This window comes from Hetaerina americana, unplaced genomic scaffold, assembly GCF_022747635.1.
Source record: "Hetaerina americana unplaced genomic scaffold, ioHetAmer1.1.p SCAF_15, whole genome shotgun sequence".
NCBI classification, from domain to species: Eukaryota; Metazoa; Arthropoda; class Insecta; order Odonata; family Calopterygidae; genus Hetaerina; species Hetaerina americana.
The window spans coordinates 1,931,671-1,952,864 of NW_027286625.1; the positions used below are offsets into that span (position 1 = coordinate 1,931,671).

Sequence of the window (21,194 nt, forward strand, 5' to 3'; positions counted from 1 at the left end):
CGTCGAGTGCCCGAGGGGGCCCGGGTAATTGAGATTCCAGGTAGGCAGTACGCGACGTGTGGTAAAGCTTAATCCCCAGGAATGTCCTGGAGCGCTTCACATACCCACAAAAATTATTTGAACTGCATGATTGTCTAATCTTGATTTGAGGCACGTTCCGATTATAACATGCAAATTACCAGAAAAAAGGTCATATAAATTGTAACGTGGACGATGGGAAATGCAAGGACCATTTATGACAAAATGGCACTATTTCAACATGAGTCGATGTGATTGAAGAAAAAGAAAAGTTAATCAAATCCCAGTTCAGATACTAGTGTGCATATGCATTCAAATACAATAAATTTATCTACACAGCTATAGAATATCCCGCAAGCCGTCCCAAAGACGTGTGGCGGAGGATGTTACGGTACTTGCCATGCACACAGTAAAATTGAATTCATAGATATATATGAATACATATCTGTTCATGTACACAGACATTTTTTTCAAAATCTCGTGCAATTTATGAATTTATTGAAATATGTGGCATAAATTTTCAAGTTCATCGCTATAATATGTTGAAAAGAGTTATTAAAATAATTGCCAGCATTTCTTCTAGGCATCCGGTTGAAATAACAAGACCAGGGATCAGTTAAAAACCTGGGAATACGAGCATACGGCGAATACGAATGCGGCGTCCGGTACGCTCTTCGTCGTTCACATCTTCTCGACCCTCTGAGAACATTTTGTACCACTGATTATGTTGCTTCGGTCCAAGGCAGCTTCTCCATATGCCACTGTCAACATTCGAAATGCGTCCGCGCACTTAATTTCGTTATTCACACAAAATTTGATACAGATTCTTTGACCCATTTTTTATAGCAGGCAAAAATCGAAGACAAGCCAAAAGACGTCCAAGCTAAACATCTGTCAACAATTAACTAAACATTCAAAATGGCCGAACTTTTCGGCATAAGTGAGAGACATAAGTACCAACATAACGCCACAAAAAATCGAAAATTAAATTAACGTAACCCGCGACAATTCCAAATTCGCGATACTTTTTGAACAAACCTCGTAACAAAACTACAGATTTATCCAAAATACCACTATAATTACAAATTTATGGTCCCAAAAATGCTATTAGTTAATATTTAACAGATAGGATGACGCTCACTTAGTTTAGGAGCGTTTTAAAGTAACTTGCCAACTGATAAACAGCTTTCAAAAACTGTTCAGCGCACACAATGATAAATTTCATTTTACTTATTTCTCTTCAGGAGGAGCAATTGCTTTGAGAAACATGACTACTCCTTTTTTTTGAGAGAACTATTGAGGATTCCGTGGAAATTGTTGGGATTTCTATTCAACAACAATCGCGGTTTTACTTGATAACAACTCCAACAGATAATAATTTTCTAGGCACCTTGGTCTGTGAACTAAAGACTCAAAATATTCCAAAAAATCTACAAAAAACATCCAGAAGCCTTCTAGCAAACTCAGAGTACCCAACCTTCCGGGAAAATTTCTTCCACGGCGTTGATTAAGGAACGTTTAGGTTCCTGAAGAAAAGTTAGCTTTGGTGCCAAATGTCACACTTGTTTTTTATTGAGATGCAGATTAGTGTTAATGGTAAAAGTTGCACAGCGATGGACTTGATCTCACTCGATGCCTATTGATATTTTCCTGTCCATATTGTTAATTGCTCACAGACACACAAAGCGAAAAAAATCAGGCCTCCAGACCAAATGAAACCCATAGCCAGGTCGTATGAATAGCGAAAATAGTCAAAAGTCACTCAAACATACTTCTCCCACCTGTCCGTAGGAATTCTATGGAGTTGGTCCGGCATGCCGTAGAAAATCTCTACACGCGGAAGTTATTGTCAAACACAACCGTGTTTGTTCTTGGTTAGAAGCTACAATTTCCAAGATATATTTAAAAAATAGGTAAACTTGCGGCATTATCATTGGAAAGTTTACTGGGGAAGTGAGAACAAAAAGCTAGAATTAGAACTAAATTTTCATTTCCTAGCTCACTCAGAAAAGTGTCCCGCACAGCTATAACTCAATAGTCTGGAATTTTTCTGAAACATCAAAATTAAAATGAAGTGCACGTAATTAAAATAAAACCACTCTTCAATTCCCATGCACAATCATTTATTTCACGGCTAGGTTACGATTGGCAAAACCATCTTCAAGTGACCGGAAGGTATTGTCAGGACCTGAAGATGGCTCTTTGCAAGAAGAAAACTAGGTCGAGGAATAAAAGACTAAAAGGAAATAAAAAGCAGTTTCAACTCAATATGAGCCGTTTCCATAGAGTAACGCCTGAAAAACCATGCTAACTAAATTGCACTGTGGTGGTTTTTGATCAACGACTTAAAAATGTATGATGTACTCACGAGTCGGATGAACTACAACCAATGAGTACGCTGTATTAAAATTAACAGTGCCCAAAATATACGCATGTAATATCAAAACTTATACCCCAGTCTCAGCAGAGGAGACATGGATAGGTGTGGCACGGAGTGATGACAGGGGTTTGTTGACGCAGGGCGTCTTGCCCGCATCCCAAGAGGGTCTTGATAATCCTGAATCGACGTCTCATCGAGGCCCCTCAGGGCCAAGACCCCGGAGTTTGCAGAACGTTCGCGCTGATGCGAGATACGAACTAGCGGCCTTCGGGATAGCGCACGCTCCTCAATGGAGAGTCCAGTAGATAAGGTGTTGACGGAAGGACGGCAGAGAACAAAGAGGTGGAACGACCGTTGCATGAAATTGGTGCGAGACAGCATATCGGAAATGTATCCCATCTCACGCATGATATAACATAAATTTGTGGCTCAAAGGTGCCAATAGATAATGATCGTTAATTATTTAATCCCATATGACTTGTTAGGGTACCAAGGTCTCTTTGTTACAAGTTACGGCATTTATATTTAACAGTACTCTACTGGTGAGAGGCAGCCTTAGATGAACCCTGAAAGCGATTTCACAGCATTGTGATTTTCTACGAAACTCTTAAAACAGGAGAAAAAACTAAATCTGCGCTAGTCTGACGCAGATTTTTACACCCACAGATTTTCTACCTTTCCTTCTTTCCGACAGAAATAATTGCCCTTTTCCTTTTCTCTACGTCGCTTAATTACGTCGACAATTTTTTCTGAAATTTTGGAATTTGAAATTTAGTCTCGTAATATGTATACGACGATGGGTTAAATGGATGAAGGGACCATTAGGTCTCAATTTCGCCCAAATAAAGATCTATCTATTTATCTAATTGGCCAAGGTTCGGAACCATATGGGATTTATACGTCGAGACGATTAAATTAAAATTTTCACCCTTCGAAAGCAGTAATAATTCAATAAATTATGACTACCTCCCCGCATAGAAAATGCCAAATATGAACACATTTCTTGTTGAACAAATCCAAAAATATTGATAAAAAGCTGTTAATATTTACTATGATAAGGAAAAAAGAAAATGAATCCTTCTAGTGAACGAGTGAAATACATTTCACCGTGGATAAACCGACCCTGACATCCCTATTCACTATTCTCATAGACTTTCTCTGAATCCCATAAGACCCGAACGGAGTTCACGCACATAAAAATCCCGTTAGCATTAGCATTCCGTGCAGAAATTTAAGAACATGAACAGCTGGCACACATAACCAGCGGAGGATTATGAAATTTCAAAATGCCAGTCGTTCAAAAATGAGGAATGTGTTAGCTCTCATATTTAATTTAGTCAACGTTGCATCTCCACCTTGGCACTGGCTACTAATTGCTTTCACCAAACGGCTCGACTGACACGATTACATTCCTTGAATTTCGCATAAAAAAAGCAAGAGGGTGGCACATCATTAAGAACGAAAAAAATTAAACTTCGAAGAAAATTTTGTCCTCAGCGCCTTATTGCTTGAAGAGACGTATTTTCCCTTCGCGACTTTCGTCAGATTCTTCCCTTGATTCATTGAGAAGCTCAACCCATTTTCGGCTTCTCTTCGCATTTTTTTTCATGTCCTCCCTCCTTCACCCCCTCTTACCTTCGTCCCCTTTCGCTGAGAGGAATTTCTGGAGACAAATCCTTCTTCATATATAAGTAAGCCCTTCTCAGCTTGCCTTCCACCTTTACAGCTCATATACCTCACGCCTTAATCATAAGGCATGTAATCCTCTACACTTAACAGAGCAAACAAAATAAGACTCGGCAAGAATATTGCGTCAGAAATCTGACATTTTGAAATCTATAAGAAAATGGGTGTATTTAAAATTTTAGTACTTTTCACGTTAAGTACCATTGAAACGCATTTCACCTAGGAAACGATGTATGCGAGCAATCGATAGCCGCTTTCAGTACTGCAGAGTTACAGCACAGTACTGTACAGAGTTACTGCATATTTCCTGCATACAACAATTCTCATAAGGGTATCCACCTAGACATAGTACTGCCATAAGTTACGTGTTTTATTCACATACACGGTTTAGACTACACAAATAAAAACCTCCAATTAATCAAGGAGTCCTCAACTACAAGTAATTTCTTTGCAAACTTTATGGACTTAAGAAAATCTACTTGTAATATCATATAAAACCACAGTTATGGCTTGATAGGCAATGGTAGAGTTCACCTGGCAATAAGCAACGGCGAATGACATTCACACATCAGGGTTAGGGGGGCCAATTCCTTTCCCTACCACGCCTATGGTTTCCAATGAAAATCTGGTGCCCGAAAAATCACCAAGCTTGGGTGAAGCTGAGCGTGCCGAGGAATAGAACTAGGGGTCAGTAGTCTAACACACTACCCCAGGAATACCAGGTTCCCTCTGATATTAATATTTCAAATATAAACATGCGCACAAGGTTATTAATTCGTACATCACGAGCCATTTCTTACTGCAAAAATAGGATTTATGATCCGTTCACTATGAATAAAGCAATGATTCAACGTGGCGTGCCACCCGTTAATGGGTTACAAAAGCTTTAGTGATTCCACAGTTCTGCCAGTACCATCTCTGTTCTACCCCGAGTAGATAGCAATACACCCGACTGAAACTCACCAAAAAGTATCACAGGAACGGCGAAAAAGTGGCTCCCAAACGAGGGTTCGCAAAGCCACTGAGTATCCGGGTCACTCAACGGACCAACCGACTCGCAGGGTTTTTTCTAAGCTACTAATGCAGTTTTCAGGATGACAAAAGAGCTCTCGACCAATAATCCAGGGTTATTAATTCACGCCACAGTCCCGCAGGCGCCCTTTAATGGACTCCCGATGCCTATCCTTCCCATGTTAACGCGGGGCGAAGGAGCGCCCACCAAATTCCCGCTCCCAAGAAAGAGAGGAATACGAGGTCTAATAAAGCTTACTAATATGGGACGCGCGCTGGGTAAACACTAGCTGTGAAATTGAAATAAAAGAAGACGATCAAGTCTCATTACCGTCCCAGTTCAATTTCGTTCCTCTTGCTTCCAATGAAATTAAAAAAAAGAACACACTGCTTTACATCTGTCACGAGCCGCGCCCTAAATGCAGCATTTCTCAAATGGGATTAAAGCTCACCCTGCAATTGAGACGGAAAAGTCGGAGAGAGGCAGAGGTAGTTAATAGCACTGGAGGGCCGTTAATTTGGTACTAGTTTTTCGCAAGTAATCCAATTGAAAGCAGGCAATTATTGAACCGGGCTTGAGCCCTCAACTTTATTTGGTGGAAGTCATTCCGAGAGGGATTATTCACCGGCTCTTTTGCCCTACGCGGACAAGAGTACGAGCGCCTTGATAATTGGCTGCGTTTTGTTCGGCCTTTTATAAATGTTTGGTTCCCATTGTGTCGAACCTAATGCCTAGAAATTTTTGCACACCTACCGGATCGTTCAGGTGGTGTTTTTATAAACGACTACCTCTGAAAACCGTCGAAAGCGAATCACGGGCAAGCAATGGGGGGTCAATGAGTGTGCTTTAAGTTGTCTACCTGTACGGTTTAGGATGACATAAACTTTAAACGAACCAATGTGTGGATTTACGAAACAGTTCCGTATAACATTAACACTCAAACACCTTTGGCTACACCATTTATATTTTTCGTAGCCTCATTATGGGATCAGACTCAAAAGTAAGCCACAGCGCTAGAGGGGAAAACGCATATTTTTCGTTATTCATTCTAATTAGCCTAGTATGATGTCATTATTTCATCTAACTTAAATTTATCGCTCCTTGTGAATTAGCAGCTCTTTTCGTAAGCGTAGAGGAGCATTTCATGGTAAGATGGCGCGGTGCATTTCCCAATAGTTATCATGAACTACATTATTTGAATTATTTTACATCCTTATTGTGACTAAAATTAAGAAAACTTAATTTCTGATGTTGCATGTCCAGTTTTGAATCACCTCCTGCCACACACCCTGGTGGTGGCTTCCAAGGTACAATGTAGATGTCAATATTTCAAAACCCACTGTCCACTATGCCGATTTTCTTCCTCCATTTTCTCTACGTACCAAGCATTCTCCCTTAAATAATAAGTAGACTGATTCTTCATGTATCTACTGATACCTTTTAGTATCTCCGAGATTCACCTATTCCTCTTCCTTCGTATTTACTCCAATTAGCTTCTCCTCTTCTCTGCCCAGTTTAACATCCTCCTTATTGTCTTCCTCTTAATTAGCTTACTTTCGCTCCTCTATCTCCGAACCCCTATCTCAACATCCTCCAATCTATGCTTTCTCTCTCCTCCTTCGAAAACCAATTTTATCACCCGCACCTACAATTCTCCTAATTAAAGTTTCGATTAATCTCTTTTTTATGTTTTCACCCAGAAGAGTCTCAGGTATCAATTCCCTTCTTTTCTCGGGAAAATAATTCCTATTCCAAAGCAGTTCTTCACCTAATGTCCTTGCTACGACGCTCCCTTTCAGCCAAATTACTCCCCATATGCGTGAAATGTTCTACCTCCACGAATTTATATCCTTCTCCGTTAACGATCGACTAATATTCCTCCTACTTGTTGGGAATCTCATTGCTTTCCTTTTGTCATGATTCATCTCCACTCCGAACGATTCTCTTTGAGCCCAAAGCAGCCACATTGGGGGACCAGAAGCAAAACTGGCTCCTTTTCAAATCATATGGTGCCGGTTTCCCGCACGGCGATCTAGTAATAAATCGACTATAATTTTACCTAAATTATTGCTGGAAATTCATTACCAAAACATGTTTGGTTTAAATTGATCGCTTAAACTTTTTCATCTTTGTAAGAAGGGAAAAGCTAACATTCATATTTAATCTTATCCGATTTAGAGCTTTCAATAATGTGAAACAATTTAACGTTTGAAAATTCGGGATGAAGCGGTAATCTCTCTTTAAATCCCCTCAGTATTCGAGTAACAGCAAAAGGGGAAACAGCAGTGTCCCAAGACCTTTTAAATTTTCTCTCTGTACATTTTTTGCGGGGCGGTAGGGGGGAAGCAACGCAAAAAGAACTATTCAATAAATAATTATCTGAAGGCTAAATTCAGCTTAGCAGAATGCGACTAAATTATTTTTGGAAAATTCATGATCAAATGATTTAAAATTCATATGATCATCCAAGGATTGACAAAAAAACCATAGCATGAAGGATCCAACAAAATAATTTTTCCAGCCTTCAGGACAAATGAACCTATTGAATCCTAAAAAATAGCAAATATTGCCAACCACTTCCATCCATATAAATGCGAATATAACACACGATTTAAGTCATCATGTCACCAATAAGAACAATAACATTAATTCCAATAGAACTGATCCGAATTTTAACTCGAGTTAAGACGAGTTGCTTCACAATGAAGTCACAGAGAGAATGTTTGTGTGTACTTCTATTTTTGGAAATATTTTTGATAAAAGGCACCAAAAGTTACAAATGGATAAAAATTACTTCAAAGAACAGAATTCTGTACGTTAGTAATTACGTAAGTAGTTACGTAAGTTGGATTGTCGAAGGAAAGACTATTCTAGTAATAACTGCCAAAACTGTACAGAAGATAATAACTCTTGGACTGACCCCAATACTATATATTACCCATTGAATCAACAAATACCTTTTCCTTTTGATCTAACTGTTATTATTTACAGAATGAAAATTTTGTCATAGTTTGATAAAAAATTGTAGCGTGAAAATTTTCATAATTCTTCAAAATGAATACTGTGTTAATTTCCTCAATACAATTTTTTTTAAACCTAATGCAATTTTAGACATCAGTATTAAGAAATAAATACTGTACTGTTATCTTTTATTTAAGAATTTCCTTTATTACTAGATATATAATTGTATCGATTTGGATTTAATGGCATATGAGACTTTGAAGTAAATAATGATTTCTTAAAAACTATTTTCATTAAGCATACTGTCCGGGTTCAATAATAAATGCAATTATTTCTTTGCAGGAGGGTAACATTTTCCGCAATAACATAGACGTCCAAAGCGCCAGAAATATGTACAATCAAGAGGAGATGCTTGAATAACCATCCAATCTATTCGTCTTGAAGTAGACAAAATGACGTAGTTACTTAGCTTTTATTTATACTAATGTTCCTGGTTTTCAGTTATTTTATGTTAGTTTTTATAAAGGCTGATAGATGTCACTTACTGTTTGGGTCATGAACCCATCTCTTCTTCTCCCCAGTCGCAGTCTTGGACGATGCACTGCCGCTCGAGGAACTCACAGCTCTTGTGTCATCCTGGAAATAGAAAAAGACATTCGAGTATTTTATTAATGCGATAATCATAAAACAACATCTAAAATAAAATGCTTGACATTTATATTTCACCCAAATATATGCCTTGTATGACCATCAAAAGTGGTCCGAGGTATTGCACACACACGAAATTTCCACCCTCACGTATTTGCTACCACAAAAACTCATGGTCTCCTTTATTTCATGACCTCCTTTAATTCGTATTGAAGAGGACTTACTGCCTAAAATATAAATTTGCGTATATAGTCACGGGAGAGCGAACATCAGCAGTCAATATTAATGCGATCGTCTAATTACCATAAGTATGCCGTTTCATTAGCGTAATAATCCCCTGTGGTGTGATGCATTCCCCTGGGGATAGAATATGATGAGCCATTAAAAAAAAAATAAACTACGCGATATCGAGGGAATTCTAACCAATCCGATCACTTTTCAAAATGCAATGATTAAAGGGGAGACTCGATCACAGTTGAAATGTCTCGTGGATATAAAATAGGGAGGAATAAATGATGTGATAGCTACGATCGCCGTAGAGACGTGCAGCTAGACTTCATTACCCCGCAACGGGAACTCTACCCAATTCTTTCAGCACGCATTATTTCTCTGAAAGCCTTATGACTCTTTTGCAGACGGTGGTAAGTTGAAAATGGTATCGGCACGTATTGCCTATTGAACAATGCATTCGTGGTGCATTGATGAGAAGCAGCAAGGTTTTTTTTTATTGGCCGCCGCGTCGATATCGCCTCTGTTGTCAACGCTCCTTCTCCTCAGCTCAGAACTTCGCCGGAATAACTGAGTGAATCAATCGCTTTCGAGGAGTCGTCTCCCGCAGAGAACAAACCTTGGCAATAGAACCAATATCGACGCGGGACCCACTCCCAAATAAAAAAATTGCCCCTGAAAAGAATATTGGACCAAAAATAGCGTTCAATTCCGCGAGTCGAGCTATATTGTGAAAACCTTGACGACAAAGACCAGCGATTCATAACGTCAACTGCGCCGCTGGAACATACCCTCAGTTTACACGATGACAGCTATAATAAAAGAACTTCAGTCATTCAAAGCATTCCACCCATTAATGATAAGATTGGTCAAGTCCCTAACGACCATGATCTAAGTATGTATCACAAGAATTTCTTTAGGATTTTCCTACTTTATGCCCTTATTCCAACCTATTCCTCCCTCTACACCACTTAATAAAGCACTATTGCCTTCTACGACGGCTGTCAACATCCCAATGCCTTTCACTATTCCCTTCACCCAAATTTTCGGCCTTTTTCCGATTTCCCCCCAGTAACTTCGTCTCTTCGCCCACCAAATTTAAAACTTCATCATTTGTCTTCCTCTCTCCATTCACACTATTCTCCTCCATTCCCACACCTCAAAAGTCTGATAAATGAACAGTGTCAGTCAAGTTTTTCGGCTAACTTTAGCGTATTTTAAAAAAAGCTTTTAAGAAAAAAATTATAAAGCGAATCTAACCGCAAATATATTAATGACCGGCTCTTTTTATTCCTCTTTTGAATGCAGAAGCATACGAGTTGTAGGATGGGAGAATAATCGTACGAAATATATCTTAGGAGGTGAGCTCAACTTCTACAGACACTCAATTTTTTTTCGAAACTGGGAGTAGAAGGCGCTCATGGAAGCAGGGCATCGAAGTTGCGATAAATAGGTTCGTCTAACGGGATATTATGCTGAGAAGTAATTTCTAACTACCTATGAATATTATCTATTGATAAATAGTGTATGATAACAATAACTACTTGGAACTGTGCTTTACTGACCCCGGGAGAAACTGATTTTAAGGTGGAGAAACCTGCTTGGAAAAAAGAGGATTGCTGGGAGAAATCCAAAGAAGGCAGGAAAGATGGATGCAGAGCATTTTGATTGGCGATGGAATGAATACTAAACACTTTGATAGAATGGAGGATGTTAGTCAACAGAGGAAGAACGTAGGAATAGGATAGGCATGTGGGACGAAATGAAGGGACGTAGAATTTTTGCGGAATTGAAGAACAGTTTATTGTAGTGTAGGGTGCCAGGTTGTGTCTTGTTGGACGAGGCTGTGCAATTTAAACGTGTTTAGCCAGTTTCCATCGAAAACCTACCTTAAACGGTAGACTATCGCATAATCTAAGGCGAAAGCCTTTCGACTGGGTCCAAATGACTTCATGTGAGCTGCAGCTAACTGAATTCAAGAATGGTTTCCCGAACCAACACTGAACTATATTTGAACGATAGAGGTGCCAATCACTGATTTATATAGAAATTCATGGTAATGTTCGTACCCCTATGAAAGGGAAGTGATATTACTCAACTACTCCATCATACCATGGCCTCTCATTTTAATATACATGGACGATCAAATCACTTTGCACCTTCCTTGGTTTTTAGTGCAACAATTTTTGGATTTCATATTACCACCAAGGCTCCACAAAACTCAAGCCCCTGGAAAATTCAAACCTTCCGTCCATTAAGGGCCTCCACGGGCTTTCCAATCCAAAACCAAAATCCCAGGAGTAAATACTCATTAATGACTTTATGCAAAAATTGCCGGATCAATATTTTCAATTAAAATAATGCGCTTGTTATACATAAATATACTATTTCATTGATGATAAAAATTATGTGCCTCCCTTGGTTTAGAGCATTAATTTATTAAATTCTCACATTTTTTTCAACGAGAATATGAAGCCATTACGCATCGGCCTAACCTTCACGGTTTTTTCCCCGCATAATTTGGGGGTGAAAGGGGAGAAATTAAGGGAGTAAATAAAGGGGGATATCCTTTACCCCCCTCCCTTTTGAAAGAGTTTATTCCCTCCCCCTTCTTTAATCCTTTACAAAACTTCTTACTTCGCGGCAATCTATCCGTCCAAGTTCCCGAGCTCTCCAATGGCGTGGATGATTAACCATTCAGAAAGTTTCCGAGGCCTCGGCGTGTAAGCCTCGGGGAGACTCACCGCAGGTCCCTCCCGTTCCACCGTGCATGCATTAACGTGCACGTGCTCGCCCCAGAGGATGCAAGGGCTTCGCAGGTGGGAAGCCTACCGACGACGATATGCATTAATACGTGTTCGTATCGATATTTTCGGTCGATAATAATTTTATAAATACCAGGTCGAATGTTTCACGGTGATCGATCGTTTTGTCGCGATATTTTACTGAACACAAGTCTTACAAATTTTTAAACCGAACGATAACCTGCTTCCAAAGCCAATAATGACTTTTCAGAGATTAAACTCGGTTGAAATTAAACCTGAATCTTTATTACTATCATTATACTACGGTGAGATCTCAATTGGAAGGTGGGTTACAAAAGAAAATGGGATCAAAAATTCACTTCGGAATAGAGTATTTCAGCTCTCCTACAGGTTTATAAGGCGCACTCCAAGTTAAACCACACTGAGGTATAATTAACGGTGGTAACGTGTAAGGAAGGGAGGATAGGGCAAAAATACGAGTTATTTGTAAGAAATGCTCGTCTAAGACAAGGGTTGAGGGAAAGGAATAGGGGGGAAGTAAATTTAGGAGTAATTCGTGTAGGTACTTGACTCGATATGAAATTCGACTCAACGGAAATGTATCGATAATTTAGATTAGATTCATCGAGTAGAAATCGGTAATGTTTTCCGTGTATCGATACAGTGGCATCGATAATTTCGAGTCGGTTGCCATCCCTACCGTTAAGGACCCGTCCCGAAAATTCGGTGTGGCAGAGATGGCGGAGATGGCGGAGGACGGGGGAAGGAGGATGGTTTCTGGGGGAGAGGAGAGTGCGGGTGGATTTATCGCTTTTGATTTCACCGAATGGCGAGGTAATATGACTGCCACCAGTGCGGTCTCCACCTTTATGCAATATGCATTAGGGACCTTTAATGCAGCCTGATGGAAGTAAGGATGCCCCGCCCCGCACCACCCTAAACCCCCCCCTCCACGCCCCACACACCCCGTGGAAACGGCCTCACTTAGGTGGGGTGGTGGGGGTGGGGAAGTAACGCGGAGACGGGAGCATAAAAGGACCGATGTAAACGGCAACGACAAGTAAGGAAGCAAGAATATTTGATCGCACAGAGAGCTCGGCTCAGGGCGTTTCCGGGCTCCTTTCCGTCCGAACTCCGCGGACAAAAGAAGGGCGACGAACGCAGAGGCATAGGTTTAAAAAAAATAAAGAATCTAGTTCCACCCCGTAATGCAAGCGCTCCGGGGAAATATTTACGCGAAACTGAAATTTTTAGGATGCAATGCCACTTCAGAACAGTGTTTCCCATAGGTTTTTGGACGACTTACTACCCTGGAGTATCCGAAAAGAATTCGCGGTCCCCAAACATCATGCGCGGAAAAAAAACTGTAAGAGATATTTTTAAAGGAGGCCATTTTGAACCCATTGCCACGCGTACCAACCTCACGCAAGCCACTCTTCTTTGGTAACGTCACTTAATAGAATATAAACAAACTTTTTCAAAAAGTAGAACCCTTGGCTAATATTACTGTTTCAATAATGTGTACATTTAATGTGGCATTTAAATAGCAACTTTAAGTGCTATTATAAACTCACATGGCCGAATAACTACGACAGCAGAGATATTTATTTTACTAAATACTAAATCTACACGAAGTCACGTAGTAATCGTAGGGCCGCGGTATTTTCGCGCCGGGATTTAAAAGAAAAAAAACACGACTTCATGAAATTCATAGTTGTATTATTTCACGTAATTAGACGACTTTCGGTTCGGTAGCGTTGGCTACTGAACAAACCGCAAATGCTTGGTCTCACTGGTGTGCTTCTCTCTGATCTGTTTTATACGCTTTGCAAGCGGCAGGATTGGCAGCGATTACGTTTTTCCTTAATTCCAGAATTTTGCATGGTTTTTAACCACCACGAATTGTTTTTTTAAAGGTAAAAATATCCGTTTTCACAGAAAATATTGTTTTTTCCCCCGAGGGAATAGGAAAAAAGATACAATCACTTTATTATTCTACATGCAATTTTTATCGCCCACGACCAACGTTTCGACGTAAAACGTCTTTATCAAGGTGAACCCAGATCGTGAGCAATAAAATCTCTATGTGGAACGACAATGTGTTTGGGTTTCAATTCTTAATGAAGTAATCCCACCATATTGTCTCGGAAACAACGAATTTTTTCCGATTATTTTCTTGGGAAAGCGTGAAAGTCCATTCCGCATCACGCTCTTCCCCCTAATAATTCTCATAAATACGTACACTAACAACTGTCAATCAGCGTATATTTTGTAAATATTAAAAGAGCGAGATGTTATAATCCGTGGACGTTTGGATTTCTCATAGGTGCCTTTTTGTTCTAAGATCTTTTAATTTATTTCTAACAAACTGCTCACACGCAAAAGTCAAATTTCTGTTAATTCTCACATGATCTTCCTGCATACGCACACATTTTTCACGTCAACGTTATGATTCCATCGTCTCCGAAGGACGCTTCTGCGGGGGTTCCTTTTTTCTCACTGTAAAATTGGTAAATATTCATAATACCGCATGTCTCATCGAAGTGAAGATCAATTTTGATGGTTGTTAAAGAACACAAGCGGAGAGAACGGGTGGCTACACGCTATTCTTGTACACTAGTCGACGCCATTTTAACAACGGAAAACGCTTTACCCCTAACTGCAGCTTGGGTTAAAATCCCGGGAGGTGGTGAGATATTTCAGGGGTATCCCGATACCTACTTGGGCTGTTTTTTGGTGAGAACTTCAAGTACAACATACGCTGGATGGGATATTACATTTTGTGATCCCCCTGAGGGCTCATCGTTAAGAGTAGGCTAATGATGACCCGTCCTCCATGCCCTGAACATCCTACCCTGTAAAAATTACTCACCTATTCGTTGTGGCGCTAATTACCTCAGCTTGTCGGTCGCCTTCCCTGATCACAAATACTATAGCGACAGCTATAAAAACAATGTGCACCGTGCTGTGCAGCCATGTTTGTCTTTTATTTATAAAGATTACCCGAGATTTCAATTCTACACCACAAATTTCTATCTACTCTCTCTACCAAGAGAAAAGTGGGAACATCGCCTATGTAATAGAATACCTTCCACGGTCATTACTTCACCGATTAAACATGTCTTTTTTTTATCCATTTCCATTTTTTTTCATTTTAGTTCATTTTTTTTCTCTCCATTCTTCATTTCTTTTCAGCTTTTAATTGAGATTTCCTGTTCTTGGTTTGTTACTAAGTTCGATAGAGAATACAAGAATCGCTGGTCAGAATGTTTTAGTTTTTCGTGAAAGACGGAGAATTGCAATTGTAATAGAAATTACTCAGTTCGACGAATCGTAGCGGTTGGTTCGTACATGAATGCTTTGTTCCACGTTAATCCGTAAAGAGTTTCATCATTAATCTCATAAAAAATCAACACTGCAAGATTCACGCAAAGGACAAATTAGGAATGGATACCAACACGCAATCGTTCCACCATCCTCCAAGAAATGGAGAACCTTACAACTAAGACGGGGTAAAATATGCAAACAAAATATTCTTACCGTTTACATGAATCCAGTACACATCGCAGAATTGAATTACTCGCTTTATTCAATTATACAACCATTTTTGAATTCGCATCACTTCCCCTATGCGCCAAAAACTTAATATCACTTAGGCATTTGGTACTCGCATTATCCGTAAACATTGCGCCCTTTGAGAATTAAAATTTGACACGATTTTCGATAAATCATCCGGGAGAATTACACCAGTGGCAACGACAAGAAAGACGCGCTCGAGGAACACCGTAGTGAGACGGGCGAAACTTAAACAGCGTCATATCCGATCCGCGTTTTCAGTCCCACGTGTACCCACATATGCTCCTCATAAATGTTTGCTGTCGGAGAACCGATCCGGTCTCTTTTTTTCCATCGGATCGAGGCGACTACATAATTCAAAAGGGAACGGAATTTGGGGAGGGGACGAGGTCTCCATTTCCCCCGAGTCGCCCTCGATCCCCAAATTCCCGACCCCGGGAGCGGGACGCGGGATCCGCGTCCCGCTCCCGGGCCCCTTCTTTGGACGCGGCTCTCCCATCCATCCACATCTCGCTTACCCCAATTCATCTCCCGAAGGGCTGCGAAAAAATATATCACCCCGCCGAGATCAATGAGTGTTCAAACAAAATTACCGGCGTCCTCGGCGTGGGAAAGTGGATTTTTTTAATCAACGATCTATGCACGCATCGGTTACTATTCCATTAATTCAATAATTTATAAAAAAAACCATAAACACAGTAATCAACCCGAAGGTCGGTTTAGTAAGTGATGGTAGAATTCACCCAGTACTAAGCCCTACGGCGTGTGAAATTCACACATCAGGGTAGGGGGGTCAGTTTCTTTCCCTGTGCCGGTTATGGTTTCCCAGGAAGATCTGGTACCCAAAAAAATCACATATCTTGGGTGGAGCTGCAGATGCCTAGCCCGGGAATCGAACCCAGGACCCTCCGGTCAGCAGTCCAACGCTTTACCCACTGGACCACCGCGACCCACTCAATAATTTTTATTACTTCACAAATCAGCAATAACATACGTTAACGTCAGTAATGAAGTCGTTCAGTATTTAATCAGTATAAATTAAATTCAAAAGAGTAAGTAAAGTAAGCGGTCACAAATAATATATTTTATATCAGTAACCATAAAGGAAAGAATAAATAAGAGGAAATTTACCTCGAAAAAGTAATTTTATTTTACCTGTCCTTTCTTTCAATTTCTGTGTTAAAAATTTACCTCACATGACAACTAAACTCATTAAAGTTAGAGATTTACCTGTACGAATCCCAATGATTCTTTAGATATGACAATTTTTCATTTGGTTCCTCCTCGAGCGCGCCAGGTAAACTACAAAGTGCATTCGCTTGATTTGAGAAAATTTTCCAAGAGAAGAATATTCAAAATTTTACACACTCTTAGATTAACTAAAAATCGACCCACTCCGTTCATTAAGGCAGAAAATTGGTTGAGACTTTCAAATCGATCTCCATCACAGGCACTCTCTCGATTAAAGGTACTTTGAACTTCATCGAATAAATGTAGTCACGATCATTTATTACATACGCTACGCCCAAGCTCTAATTCCAAGCCAGAAACCCTTACTTTCCCTACATCACTTCCTTCTTCAATACTTCATGTTTTCTGCCACTTCACATTTCATTTAAAAATACATACATTCTTCTTTCAATTTCCTCGCCAACCCCGAATCTTCTCTTTAACGACTTTCAGCATTCCACTACCCACCTATCTATTTTTAGAACCGACATTTGAAAGGACGTACTCGACTCAGAGGGAATTATCAAGATTGCCCTTTATTTGGGCTGCAACAGCATATTAGAAGGGATCAAATAAAAAGAGACTAGCGTACGGATATATTGAAATGCTTTGTACTGTGTGAGATTCGGGATCACGCATACCCGAAGACCAAGCTTTCTTTGAAACGGGCTTTGTTATCTCATAAAAAAATAAGCGGGCACCGTAATGCGACTTCAATTAATGCATCAACTCTCATCCACCGTGTGTCACCCAACGCAGCTGAATTAATCACCGCTGTATGAGACTCGAAGTTACGGTGCGATATGGCAACGGGCGTCATAGCACCCGAACACCAACGTTACATTCCACATCAGTGAAAGCCCCGCGAAACAAACGGATAACTACGACCTCTTCGGTCGGGGGATGGCGTTGATGGGTTTCAAAGATACTTCAACACCACGTTCGCCCAACTCGGAGGACGGTAGACGTAAATGCTCAACAGATGCGTGGGAGACAAATTACCCTCAGAGACGGAATGCATATGGGAGGACGCCGGTGCATCCAGCCCGGAGAGATTGGCTCGCACTCCGCCCGTGACAACCCAGATTTTCAAATCTGAATAAATCTTGCCACGCGGAACCCTGATCCAACCTCCAGATGATCTTATTCACTCCCGGAGATTATTACTCCAGAGCCCTTCAAAGTTGTCGGGCGGAAATCTCACCCCCCCCCCTCGCCCTTACACCTTCGCGAGCAAATACATTAAAGATCCATTGTTTACACCCCGCTCCTTCAAATATCATCCAGTATAAATACGCCGAAGCCGCCACAGCGGCCGGGGGGAGCACGCCACTTCCCCGAATGGCTTACCTACCTCCTTTTTTGGCTCGCGCACGAGTTCACAAAAACCATTTCGTCGGGATTTCGGTCTGTGAAGCTCCGCGCGAAATAGTCTCGCGAGAGGGATTAACATAAGAGGATTGAAAGCTTTTTGCCACTCGTCTTCCCCTCCCTCCCCATTCCTCCTCCTCACCTTGCCATTCCTCAGGAACGAAGAAAATACACAGCCATCAAAACACGCGCGGGCTAACACCATTCGGGCTCCAAGATGATCGGCGTGGCTAAAGTGACGCAAATTACCGCCGACTGGGATTTCTTTGATCATCCTCTCCGCCACCAACACCCTCTCCATACCATTCTTCTCCCTCCTCCCATAAACCACTCTCCTTCTTTTGGGTTAGGGCGGGGGGGCGGTCTCGTCTATTCCTCCTCTCCATTTGGGCGACGGCTTTGATGTACTGAGCGCCAAGTTATCGCAATTTGGGACCACTATCGTCGGAGCAGAGAGAATTTTTTACGCACCTTAATTCGATTATTTGAAATAATTTCCACGGTTTGATTGGTTCCATGCCCGAAATTTCGGATGGCAAGACAAGGGCGAAGTTCGTCTTAAACTCTTTGAAATATAAGGAAACTTTGTACGAGGAATATATCCTACAAAATTTCTCTGTTTCGCAATGCCCTGAACGACTCGTGAGAGGGAAATTACCGTCTTATTAAAATTAGAGGGTGGAGGATGGTGACAAATGAACATGGATAAGAAACTCCCATCGGCCGAAACAGCCAAAAATCAAATACTTATGGACTTAAATGGTGCCTTCAAAATGGAATGTAGTGATTTTGCTATGGTGATATCACTTATGTCATTGCTATTGAAACAGTAAATGATCAGTAACATTTTTCTCTTTCCTTGGGCGGGATATTGGATATTCTGTTGGTAGATATCTGATGTAATCTCAGGTACTATTGGTTGAAGAATTGAATAAAAGACAATGAAAACCCAACATTTATTTTGCCAAAAATGTAAAAAAATTGTACAACATCCCAGTCAAGACGAATGATTTTTTCGTGAAACCTTTTGAAACCCAAAGACACCATAATGATTTAAAATATATTGCAGACGTATCGCTTTCGCGAATCTGCCTGCAACAGTAATGAAATAATAGGACACGTCCTTTGCACGAAGTTAAACTGAAGAATTGGTTTTTCCCCAGCACAATTCGCGACTGTATATCAAGGAGGGGGACAAGCCTAACGTATTAAAACACACACACCTTTTTTTTATGACAGATTTATTTTATTCTACCTTTTCTTTGCTGGTGTCCTACTTTGCCCTGATACCTGCGCACGTACTTGTGGCGTCTGGCGGAGTAGTATGCATGCGAATATTTCAACACGGTGGATTTAAGGGGGAAGAGAGTTATCCTCGGATGAAGGGAACCGTAATGTGAAGTTGCGGCACAAGAAGAATGTGATGACTTTTTGCACGAAACATCGTAAAACTATGACACGTTAGGAGTACTCACTAAAGAATGGAAACTTTCCGTACCAAGAGTGCTGAAGGGAAAAAATAAAGCTCTCAGATAAGAACTGCTACCGAGTTACAGCTATCTCGTTAACTATGTAAAAACCATCCCGGGGCCTAACGACCCCTTGCCAAACTTCTTCGGCCAAAGCAAGTTAGGCGTTGATGAACTTGCTTTTGACTTCCATTCTTCCATCGATTTAGGAAGAAAATCCAGTTAACAGCTTTAATTACCTCACGCTATGGACCTGGGGAAGGGATGTAACTTCCAGCGTCGCTCAGAGCACCGAGTCCCCTAACAGGGTCGATCCGAGCCTCATTTCACAGGCCGTAGAGAAGCGTCCCTCTTTTATTTAGGCCCATTTGACCTGTGGTTATTAATTTCAGCCCACTCTGAAGGTGATGAAATAATCAAGAATAAGGTAACTGCTTACAGTGCCTTTCCATGGGAATACCCTTCTGACACCTATTCCTCCCGCTTCCACCGAACTAAACGAAGATGGAGAGGTGATACCACTTAAAGGGAGTACTACTTCGTTGCTCTGGAAACGATGAATAGAATGTTGACACGAACAGTAATCAGTAAAAATGATTGTATTCCATCTGAAAAGTAACAAGGAAATGTGTGTTACTGCAAAAAAAATTACCCGAGTCATGTCTCAACACGGTATTTCCTTGTCAGACAGCCTTGCGTGATACAATTTAATTACACTTCCTTGGCATCCTATTTACCTACTCACACAGCGACGCAGAAGAATACTGCGGCGATCAAGAAAGGGGAGCAAGTCCATTATTTGTGCAGAAATGACCATAAGTAGAGCGTTGGTATACATATATTTCTCGTTCCCAGACAACCCAATACTTTTAAGCTACTTAGAGTTAGAGTAGAATGGCGCCAAGTTCTGCCTACGTTCTCTCAAAAGGAAACTTTCCAATGAAATACCATTACCAGTCTCAAAAAAAATTCGGATCCCCAGCCCCACATAGGACGCTGAGAGCATAAGATTTTTCCCCTTGTATAACGTGCGTGGTGGTACTTCGTTCAAAGGAACCGATTGCCAAAAGAAATGCTGTCAGGACTATGTGGTCACAGTTAGGTTGAGAAATACGCTCGTATCCTCGGGTAACACAATTTTTTGCGATCCGCTATTCGCACAGAGATAATTTTGAGCGCATACGCACGTAATTTCAATGTGTAACACATGGAGAGTAGTTGGAAATTGGAACAGGGTAAAAATGTGCCTCGGAAATTGAATATGAAAAAGAATTTCAGGGTAGGATTGCAATTATAGCCCGGCGTATATGCATTCATCGATTCAGCAACAAAATTGTACCTTAAAATATTTAGCGTATTATTTTGGTCATCTGATAACACGGAAGACTTGACGATATAATTATTTCGATGTATCATATAAACTGAAAAAATAAAAAAGCGAATTCGGCAATTTCAATCAAGAACTCAGTCTATGTTTCTATTGCTTTCAATGGAATTCATTTCAATATTGATGCGCTACAAATCCTGGTGGTCAACATATTCGTATTAAATTCTGCAACGAATAAGTTTCATCGTTGAGTATATACCAGTATTGCTCGATGGTTTGAACATGCCCTCATTTAAAAAAATGGTGGATTAAAGAGGTGATTTTTTAACGAAATATTTTTCATTTCATAAAAATGTGACAAAACATAGAAACATCCGTTTAATCGGCATAAAAATGCTCCTTCAGATCGCAACGAACCAGAAATATTGGATTGCAATTTTATGATGAAAATGGTACAGCATATCTGGGCACCATGCTATCAATTTGTATTGACAGATACATCCCTCCATTCAATCTAATGCGC

At 40.5% G+C, this 21,194-nt stretch overlaps 1 protein-coding gene across 2 annotated transcripts in view; it reads right to left on the reverse strand.

The window, feature by feature from the left end:
- The window catches only part of Cow (Proteoglycan Cow), a 316,076-nt gene that overhangs the window by 114,055 nt on the left and 180,827 nt on the right, over positions 1-21,194 (reverse strand). For both annotated transcript variants that reach the window (XM_071583767.1, XM_071583768.1), the window contains exon 2: positions 8,603-8,693. In XM_071583767.1, coding sequence (XP_071439868.1) covers positions 8,603-8,693 — 91 coding nt within the window. The remainder of the gene's footprint in view (positions 1-8,602; positions 8,694-21,194) is intronic.